Source organism: Diachasma alloeum, unplaced genomic scaffold (genome assembly GCF_001412515.2).
Source record: "Diachasma alloeum isolate Michigan unplaced genomic scaffold, Dall2.0 Dall_scaffold_00325, whole genome shotgun sequence".
In the NCBI taxonomy this organism is placed as follows: Eukaryota; Metazoa; Arthropoda; class Insecta; order Hymenoptera; family Braconidae; genus Diachasma; species Diachasma alloeum.
The window spans coordinates 1,019,285-1,029,840 of NW_021680464.1; the positions used below are offsets into that span (position 1 = coordinate 1,019,285).

At 41.6% G+C, this 10,556-nt stretch overlaps 2 protein-coding genes across 2 annotated transcripts; one reads left to right on the plus strand and one right to left on the minus strand.

The window, feature by feature from the left end:
• Nucleotides 1-1,707: 1,707 nt before the first annotated feature.
• Nucleotides 1,708-5,724, plus strand: LOC107040180 (hexamerin). Its single transcript, XM_015260133.2, has 3 exons — nucleotides 1,708-1,792; nucleotides 2,459-3,075; nucleotides 3,597-5,724. Exons 1-3 carry the CDS (start codon nucleotides 1,717-1,719, stop codon nucleotides 5,607-5,609), a joined length of 2,706 nt encoding a protein of 901 aa, XP_015115619.1. The 5' UTR covers nucleotides 1,708-1,716; the 3' UTR covers nucleotides 5,610-5,724.
• Nucleotides 5,725-7,963: 2,239 nt separating this feature from the next.
• On the minus strand, nucleotides 7,964-10,017 carry LOC107040196 (troponin C). The gene is made up of 3 exons (XM_015260158.1): nucleotides 9,911-10,017; nucleotides 8,365-8,785; nucleotides 7,964-8,251 (listed from the first exon to the last, which is right to left on the minus strand). Exons 1-3 carry the CDS (start codon nucleotides 9,911-9,913, stop codon nucleotides 8,223-8,225), a joined length of 453 nt encoding a protein of 150 aa, XP_015115644.1. The 5' UTR covers nucleotides 9,914-10,017; the 3' UTR covers nucleotides 7,964-8,222.
• Between the last annotated feature and the right edge of the window lie 539 nt (nucleotides 10,018-10,556).

Genomic DNA, 10,556 nt, shown 5'->3' on the forward strand with positions numbered 1-10,556 from the left:
ATTAGTGACTCGCGATTTGTGAAACATTCTAATGGGTTCCACAAATCAATGAGTCTAATCAATTTCCCTGCAGTAATTGGCTCTCAGATTTTCTGAGATTTTATACGGAGATGAAAATCACATTGTAGATTACGAACGAATGAGATAACAATAGGGATGATGATGATGAACGGGGTCAGTCGTGATCAACGATCTGCTCAATATTTATCAAAAAACATTAACATTTTCTCACTTCAGTAAGAAAAACAGTCTACGCTGATTGAAAAAATCATTCTATAATTAATTATTCATTGTTTTTTCCGCAATCATCTCTTATGCCGCAAACAAGTATAAAAATCCCAAAATAACTAATCAACTGAAAGAATGAGAGAATGAAAGAATACACGTGCGAAAAAACTTGATAGGAAACCCTAATAGCAAAGTCGCTAGAACATTCTATTAGATAAAAAAATTAGTAAATTCTGCATTAGTAAATTCCGCAGCTTATCTGTGCTTTTTTCAATAGAAATGTTCGATGAAAAATATTGTATAGAAAAAATCAATAAAGCTCCTCGGCGGAAAAATTCGTCGACCGATGTTTTCAAAGTTTTTTTGTTTCATTTCTTTTTATGAAAAGAGAAGAAAAATAGGATGGAAAAAAATAGAAGATTCATGTCAAGGAATTCTTATAGAAAATTGATAGTGGTATCAATTTTGACTTATGTTGACTCATAGAAAATGTCTCAATGTGAAAAATCAGGACAATTTCACATTTTCATACAATTTTTTCTGTTGAGACATTTTCTATAAAAATTCCTCGACATGAATTTTCCAAGTTTTTACCATTCTATTTCTCTTATCTTTTAAAAAAAGAATAATTGCATCGAGGAATTTCTATAGAAAATTTTCCATTGAACATTTCTATTCCAAAATAAGCGCAGATTGTATAAAAATTGTATAAAAATATAACATTCTACTGATTTTTTCTATAAAATGATTTCTATTGGACATTTTCTGCAATAAAACCTGCAGCAAAGCTGAGGAATCTTCAATCGAATCAGCCAAAAGTTAATAGAATCTTCAATAGAAATCTAATACCGTAGTGAAGCGGAAAACGGTTCAAGTCGATTTTGACCGAGTCAGTTTTCAGTGAATATCTCAGAATATAAGACAGATAGAAAAATTATTGTTATAGCGTTTTTTGCAGAGGGAATTAAGAACTACAAAAAAGGTCATTACAAAAATTTCGCTATCTCCCTTATATTTACAGCTATTCCACGAAAACCCAGCTGAGAGTTGAGCCGCTTTACAACTTCGATCCGAATATAATTTACTATCGAATTCGCTGGGATTTCTATGAAATTTCGTCGTGCGCGTAAGCCACCAAGAAACTTCGAAACTATCACGTATGATTGCCAAATTCACGAGCAAATTCTCGTAAACAATCTCGATAGCACAGAATCATGACAATTGCAAAAAATTGCATCACTCCACTGCCAAGAATAACAATTTACACATACCCAAATTTTTTGGCGACCCCTGTGACCCCTGACGTTCGAAAAACAGACATGAATATACGCCCACTAATCATCTCACTGTAGACATCGCATCTCCGGGATGGTGCAGGGTCAACGGGCCGCTGATGATACCCCCGAATTTATTGATACCAAGTGAGTACAAAAGCCGGGTAGTGCAAGGTGGAAAGCACAGAACAGGTTTTGTGTTCTCATTGTAACAATGAGATTCGCTCTTGTACTCGCGGCCCTGGTGGCCACAGTGGCAGCCATTCCTACGCCCCTCAAGATTCATGCTGGTAAGTGAAATCAAGACATTCATAGTTTTCCAAATACCTAAGAAAAATCCCATGTGGCTTCTCCAGACGTCCAGACATTAGACTAAGAATAATTACACTATATAATTTGAGATGTCCGTACCTCCGGAAATTCACGGAAGGTTCTAGACAGTTCAAGAAAGGTCCAGAACGTTACAAAATCCTCTGAAATGTTCTATAAATCTTTAGCAATTTCTCAATTAACGCAGAAACTAACGCATCGGAAAATCCTTCTGCGTGATTTGATCGTAAAATTACCGTAAAAATGTATAAAAACTTCTCGATTGATTTGAGAGCTTACGCGATCCTTTCATCATCGATGCACTCTCTAGGTACCCGGACAATATTTCAGAATATTCTAGACTGTTCTACCATTTATCGTCTAAACGTAGATTTTACATGAAAAAAATTGCCGCCAAAGCACTAGTAACATTCAACATTGATTTAGCCTACCCCCCTTCAGGGACACTGCCCTATACAGAGGTCGGCACAGGTTCTTTTTTCAAGAGTGTGTTGCGTTCTCCCAGGCCTAGAGCCTTTCAATGTGCCAATCCCCCCACCCTTGCGGCAGTGGCCGTCTTCTAGCCTCGTTCAGCCACCGTCCAAAGCACTACTAAGAATAATGCAAAATCTATCTGAAATATTCAGCCGACCAGGACTTGCTGAAGAAGCAGCTGGACATAATCAACCTCTTGGACCAGATTCTCCAGCCAATTCCCAACCAGCAGTACCAGCAACTCGGTCTGACCTACGACATCGAGCAAAACGTCCAGGAATACACTGAACCCGAACTCGTCAACTACTACCTGACGCTTGTGAAATTGGGTGAGATCCAGCCAAAGGGAACTCCCTTCTCAATCTCCGTGAACACCCTCCGCAAAGAAGTTGCCATTCTCTCGAGGATCCTCATCGGTGCCAAGAACTACGACACCTTCATCAAGACCGCCGCCTGGGCTCGCGTCACCGTCAACGAGGAGCAATTCGTCAAGGCCTTGATCGCCGCTATCCTCGTCCGCCCGGACACCCAGGGAATCGTACCACCAGCACTCTACGAGATCTTGCCCCAGCACTACATCGACAACAGAGTCATCAAACAGGCACAAAACGTCGTGAACAACCCACTCACTAAACAGACTGTCGTCATCAATGTCAATTACACTGACTCCCTGCCAACGGCTGAGCAATACCTGAGCTATTTCACCCATGACATCGGTCTCTCCCTGTACAACGCCTACCTTGGTCTCGGTGGATTGATAACCCCAGAAGTAATAAATAGTGAATAGAAAATTCTATTCGTTTTTGGCCGATTCTATTGAAGAGTTTGCAATGGAATTAGTGAAAATTCATCTTTCTGTACAACTTTTTCTACTGAGACATTTCAATTTCATTTTATAGGCGTTTCTCGAATTTCTGTGGGAAATAACTCAATAGAATATTCGCTGTTCAGTAGCGGATTGCTAAAACAGTGTGAATCGATTCAGGTTTCAATTTTGTGCAGAATATCTTCGAATCTAAGGAAGATAACGAAATTTTTCTAATCACCTTTTTCGTAGAGCGAATTAAGGGCTACAAAAAAGGTCGTGACAGAAATTTTGCTATCCCCCTTAGATCCCGAGATATTCATTGAAAACGGGCCTGGAATATTTTACACTGAAGATGTCATTTGAGAAAAAGCGCAGACCCTGCGGAATTTTTCACTAGAATCGGCCAAAAACTAATAGAAATCCAATAGAATTCTCCAGCGAATTCATCTCGACAACCACGTAATCATATTCTCCTCCCACAGCAGAAAATCCACGGCGTCCAGGATGAGACCACCCAAGTTCACATCGGACGTGGTTCAATCTACTACTACCTCCACCGTCAGCTCCTCGGTCACTACAACCTCGCCCGCTACTCGAACTCCCTCGGCCCAATCAAGGACCTGAACCTCGAGCAGCCAGACATCTCCTACCATCCCCACCTTATGCACATCAACGGCCTCCCCTACCCCGGACGCAGCAGCTACCTCGACCTCCTGCCCAAGCACCACAAGCTCATCAAGAAGGTCCAGACACTCGAGAAGAGGCTCATGCAAGCAATTGACTCTGGCCACGTAATCACCCCCGGGCAGTCCTTCCTCTCCCTCTACCAGCCCCAGGGTCTCAACATCCTCGGAGACTTGATCGAAGGTGTCGGCAAGAGCGTCAACCCAAGGTACTACGGTAGCCTCCAGGCCGCAGCTCGTCAACTCCTCGGCAACGTGCCCGACTTCCTCAGCATCTGGGACTACACCCCATCAGTCCTCGACCAGTACGAGACCGCTGTCCGCGACCCCGTCTTCTTCTCCCTCTGCAAATACATCATAAACCTCTTCAACCACTACCAGAACGGTCTCCCAGCATGGCAATACAACGACATCGTTCTCCCCACAGTTAAGATCGAGGAGGTAGTCTTCCCCGACCTTGTAACCTACTTCGAGCAGTACCAGATCAGCCTGAACAACGCTGTCAACCAGCCCCAAACGGTCGAGCAACAGAACGTCCACATCAAGGCTCAAGTGGCAAGACTGAACCACAAGCCCTACGAGTACAAGATCGTGGTTACCGCTGAGCAGCCAATCCAGAACGCAGTAGTCCGCGTCTACCTTGGGCCGAAATTCGACCACAACGGCAAGATCGTCGACATCAACACCCACCGCCAGTCCTTCGTTGAGCTCGACCAGTTTGTTCACCAGCTACAGCAGGGCCAGAACGTCATCGTCAGGGACTCCCAGCACGCCCCCCACCTCAGCTACGACTACCCATCCATCAGCAGCCTGAAGGTTCACCTCGAGAGCGCAATCCGCAGCCAGAACCCCTACTACGTCCACGAGCCCCACCAGATCTTCGGATTCCCAGCCAGGCTCTCCATCCCCAAGGGACAGTACGGCGGTCTTCCACTCCAGGTCTTGGTGGTCATCCACACTGTTGAGCCCACCCAAATCACGTACGGACCTGTCGTCACACCTGACTTGACGAACTACCAGATCATAAACTACAAGGTTGTCAGTGTCAATGAGTACCCACAGGTGATCCAGGGGCAAGTGAACGTCGGCACCCAGCAGACAGTCGATGTTGTGCCCGTCCAGACCTCTCAGGCTGGATTAACCGGACAACAGGTTGAGAAGCTGAAGTACTACTACGGAAACTATCTCTACAAGAAGTACCCCACGAGCTTCCCCTTCCCCGCCATGATCCACAAGCACCAGGTGGGAGTAATTCCCAGTGAACAGGTTCAGTTCTATGGACAACAGCTGCCCCAGGTCATCGGACAGATGCCATACACTCACACCGTCCAGGGCGTGCATCAGGGCGTTCTCCACAAGGGTGTCCAGGGTGGAATCCTCGGACAGGGTGTCCAGGGTGGAATCCTCGGACAGGGTGTCCAGGGTGGAATCCTCGGACAGGGTGTCCAGGGTGTCCAGGGTGGAATCCTCGGACAGGGTGTCCCGGTAGGAATACTTGGACAAGGTGTCCACACCGTCTACCCAGGAGTTCAAGGAGTCGAAGGAGTCCAGGGAGTCTACCAGCAGGAGATCATCCAGAATGTTGAGGGTGTCTACAGCCACCACCAGCACAACGTCGAATACCTGAAGAAATACTATCAGGGAAAACACATCAGCACCGTTATCGGTGGCGCTGTGTCCCTTGACAACAAGCCCTTGGGGTGGCCCTTGGACAGACCACTCGCCAAGAGCGCTCTCTTCGCACCCAACATCTACGTCACAGGTGTCATGGTTTACCACGTAGACCAAGTAGAAACTTCCTACATGCAATAAGCTCTTATTGAGTGATTAATTATTTTTCTCTTCACTGATTTCTTTAATACTATTTTTTTAATAATGGGGCTACAGATGTTGAAATATTGAAACTAATAAATTCTCTTGAACGCAATACGTTGTTTTCTTCATTTACGGTCATTAATGGACGAATTTAGTGTATTGATGTGAGGACTCTCTGGTTTTGTTCAATGGATATTAGCACTTCGAGCGATGAACTATCTCGATTAACGAATTGAGTTGAAAATATAATCTTCCGATCAACGTCTACATTTTTCCGAAGACTTCCAACTCTTCTCAACTCGTAATTTGGCTGAATCACTATTGCTAGTGAGTAAACAATTTAGTTCTGATGGACGGATTTAGTCGATTGATCTGAGGACTCTCTCGTTTTCTTCAATCAATATCATCACTTCAAGTAATGAGTCATCTCGATTAACGAATTGAATTGAAAACATAATCTTCCGATCACCGTCAACATTTTTGCGAAGACTTCCAATTCTTGTCAACTCGTAATTTGGCGAATTAAGTCCAATCGGCAGCGAATGAATTCTACTCTTCGATCATGAGAGTGCAGGGAGATAAAAACAACACGTATCCCATGCTACACACAATAAGCTAGTCTTGCATACTTAATTATATGTTTCTTCGTTGATTTCTTTAATACTAGTTTTTTAATAATGGGATTCCAGACGTCGAAATATTGAAACTAATCTTCTTTTACCATCATAAATCGAACACCATCAATCGACGAATTAGCCTACTGATAGCAGGACTCTCTGGGTATCTTCAATCAATATCATCACTTCAAGTAACGAATCATCGCGTTTAACGAATTGAATTGAAAACATAATTTTCCGATCACCGTTAACATTTTTCCGAAGACTTCCAATTTTTCTCAACTCACAATTTGGCGCATTAATTCTAATCGGCAGCAAGTGAATTCTACCCTTCATTCATGAGAGTACAGCACAGGTTTCGTATAAGATACCTCTCTATAAGATACCTCGCACTCCGAACGCTCGAGGCCTACTTCCGCTCTCGGCACTTCTATCGTCTCCTGAATGTTACGTTCCGTGGGCTTCTTATGAGATACCCATGGCCCCGGTCATTTTTCAACAGGAAGAGAGTAGTTGCAAACAAATCAAATGGTCAAATGGATCAAATGGTGTTAAGGTCTAATGACCTTAAGGTGGGGTCACACCACTTTTTTCAAGTACTGGAAATATACATCGATTTTTTTTTCACTTCTCCCATCGAAAAAACGTAATTTTTCGTCTGTGATTATTCTCGAGTCCACCAACAATCCCCCAACATCAACTGCCATTCTATCACGCGGAGTTATGTTTGGAGAGAAAAAGGAACGCGGGCGATATAAATTCAAAACATTACACACATATAAATTGAGTAGTTATCGATATTCATTCAGTAAAAGTGAAAATTTCATTGAATTCGGGCGCAACGCGCGAGGTATCTTATTTGAAACCCGTTGATTGCTATTTTTCTCCTCTTTATGGGCGCGCGTAGTGGGGGTATAGAGGTTCCCAGAATTCTACTCTCCTACTGTCCCTAAGGTATCTTATACGAAGCCTCTACTGTACTTCAATCAGTACTTTCCGCCCGAGAGGGCAACTCTTCTCCCGCTTAGGGTAAACTGCCCAGTAGATGGACGCCTGAGAAAACCGCCCAGTAGATGGACATTTGTTTTTTAGATATTAAAAAAAAAATTGATCGAAAAAAAATCGTCACTCAGGGGTTAAGAATCACAACAGTTAGTGAAAATTCAAAACAACAATTCGCATTTCAGTATTTTTTGCGTAATTTCCTATCCAAAAGTAGCTCGTCCATCTATAGGGTGGTGTCCATCTACTGGTTAGCTTACCCTACCAGGGAGCAAAGTACGAACTTTCCGTCCATGGGTGTGAAAAAACTAATTTTCACATCCTTCAAATAAAATGGAAATTTTCCGAATTTTATAATGACGACAGAGATCACGGCGAAATCACTTTTTTCTGGGTACCTGCTCACGTAGGAATCGAAGGGAGTGAGAGGGCGGATATCTTGGGAAAAACGTAAACAGCGATAGGAATACGGTATACCGCACACCATATCCAGATTTCAAATGTATTTTCTGCCTGAATATTCTAATTATTCAATCATTTTCATCATGATGTAGACCTGAAAATTGCACTTCCATTGAAAATACATTGAAAATTTTGTGTGAATGAGTAATTGTCAAAAATTACACGATTTTTTACGTGAAATTTCAGAAGTCATTCTCTAACAGTATAACGCCCAGTAAATAATTTCTACTCGTCAATCATGGGAGGGCATAAAGCTTCGAGTCAACACAATTGAATAGAAAATTTTGTTTATTTATCGCTTAATCACTATCGCTAGTCAGTAATCAATTCAATTCCAAGGGACGAATTTAGTCGAATGATGTGAGGATCCTCCGATTTTCTTCAATCATTATCACCACGTCAAGTGTAATGAACCGCCTCGATCACCGAATTTAATTGAAATCACAATCTTCCGATCATCTCCCCGAAGATGTCCAATTCTTCTTACTTCATAATTTGACAAATGAGGTCCAACGGCAGGAAATGACATCTACTCTCCAGTCATCATCTCCATGAACTCTGAAATTAGAAGCAAACACGTTAGTCGAGTGTAATAACTTGTCATCTAAAAAAAGCCACCTCATTAGAGATGAGTGATGAGCTGAACCGGGGGGAGAAAATTCTCTACGAACCGTCAAAGTCCACGGTGCCAGAGCCGTCGGTGTCGATTTCAGCGATGATGCCATCGAGATCCGAGCTAGTTAGTTTGTCATCCAATGCAGCGAGAATCTCCTTCAGGGTGGCTGTTGTTATGTAACCATTGCCCTCGCGATCGTAGAGTCTGAAGGCTTCCTTGAGCTCCTCCTGCATGGCCTCGGCGTCCTCCTCCTCGAGAAATCGTCCAGCGATTTTGCAGAAGACATCGAAGTTCACTTTGCCAACGTGATCGGGATCATTTTCCTCAATCAGGGCGTTGAGATCAGCGTCGTCGAACAGCTGACCCATGGTATTGAGGATCGTGGAGATCTTCAGAGTGTCGATGAAGCCACTCTTTGTTGTGTCGAACATTTGGAATGCCTTTCGCATCACTGCTGTTTTCTGCTCGTCTTCCTCCTGCGAATTCAATCAAATTCATTCAGTCGTGATTACGGATTTTTTTCAACAATATTGTTCATTTTCTAAAATGAGAGAATAGTGCACTAAAGGAAAATATTACTTTTGACAAACATGATTTCCCAGGGGTGAACAAATTTTATAGAAAATCTTAGTGAATTCCCTAGACAATTCTATTCGACTTCTGTTAAATTTTTTTATTAGTTTTTGGCCGATTCTATTGAAATGTTTAATAGAAAATATTTTATAGAAAAAGTTAGAAGCATTCGATTTTTCTATACAAGTTATTCTATTGAAATAGTTTCTATAGCATTTCCTTGGCTTATATTTTCCAAGTTTTTTTGTTTGATTTTCTTGATGAGAAGAAAAGAAAAATAAAATGAAAAAAACTTAGAAAATGTGAACCGAGCGAATTCTATGAAAATATCTGAAGAGAATAAGTTATATAAATAGAAAGTTTAATAGAAATCCAATAGAATTTTCTAACGAATTCGCTAAGTTTGTTTATTAAATTTTTTCGTGCGTCGGTGAAAACGAACGTAATAGCGGAAAAAGAAGTATAAAAGATGAATAAACACTAATATATGCAAATAGTTACTCAAGTAAACATGACTGTGAATCTAGGAGTGCAAGCGAAATAACAAGAACGATAAGAGAATACATTGTTAAGATCAAATAAACGGATGGACTGTTAAAAACCAAGTCAGTTCTGAATAATATGTAACCGATGGAAATGCAAAACGCCTCGCAAGGCTGTACACTTTATACATGAAAAAGTGTGAATACTCCAGATTACAGTAAAATAATTTATGATGCATATAAATTACTCTCTGGGGGGTTTCCTGTCGACAAAAATAATAAAGAAAAGTAGTACAAGAAATTCCGCGAATGCCGAAATGCCAACTAGAATAGGTATTAAACAGCTATTTGTACACCGCAAGTAACACATCACTTTTCGAACATGATAGCTCATACATCTTCGCCAAGAAATCCGCCAAGACCTCATAAATAAATCTAAAGAATTTACGAATAACATGGAATAATCGAGGAATTGTCACAATTCACAATAGCTCACTCACTAATTTCGTTGGTATTCACAATAATCATTAGACAATGATGTCTTACCATATTGATGCCTCTGACGACGGACACAGTGTACCTGAAGAGACGTTTGTCTCCACCGGAGGATATAAAGGCCTGGTGGTCAACTGTCGTATCGTAGGAAAACCAGCTAGAAATTTTCGTCTCGTTGGTTTGGGTACACAAAAATAGTATCTTTCGTGACACAGACCAACGAAAAATGAAATATGTTATAAGTGCGCGCGTCTAAGGCTCTGGTATGGCAAATGAGGGGAGAAGGACGCTCACGCACTGGTGGATTTTAAGATATATCAAGTAGTCTCATTCTTGAAAATGAGGAGAAAAAATAGTACAAACCGAGTTGAAACATCATGCAATCCATTACAACAGTTATCCTCCTTCACAGCTTAGAGACTCCACCTGTTGCAACTAGAGTAGGTAAAAATATCATCAAAGATATTTTTCTTTTATTCTTTGGGACGGGTAATTCAGGGGAAGAATGCATTCCAGTTGACTAGGTCATGAGCCAGACAATGATGAAATAATGAGGGAGGAGTATTTCGTTAATGAACTTCCTCGATATTTTTTGTGCAATTAATTAGAAAAATTAGAAAAATTAGAAAAAATCAGTGCATTCGTCTATTCTGCTGGAAAATTCTTTCGCTTTCCAGCGTATTTTTTCGATATAAAT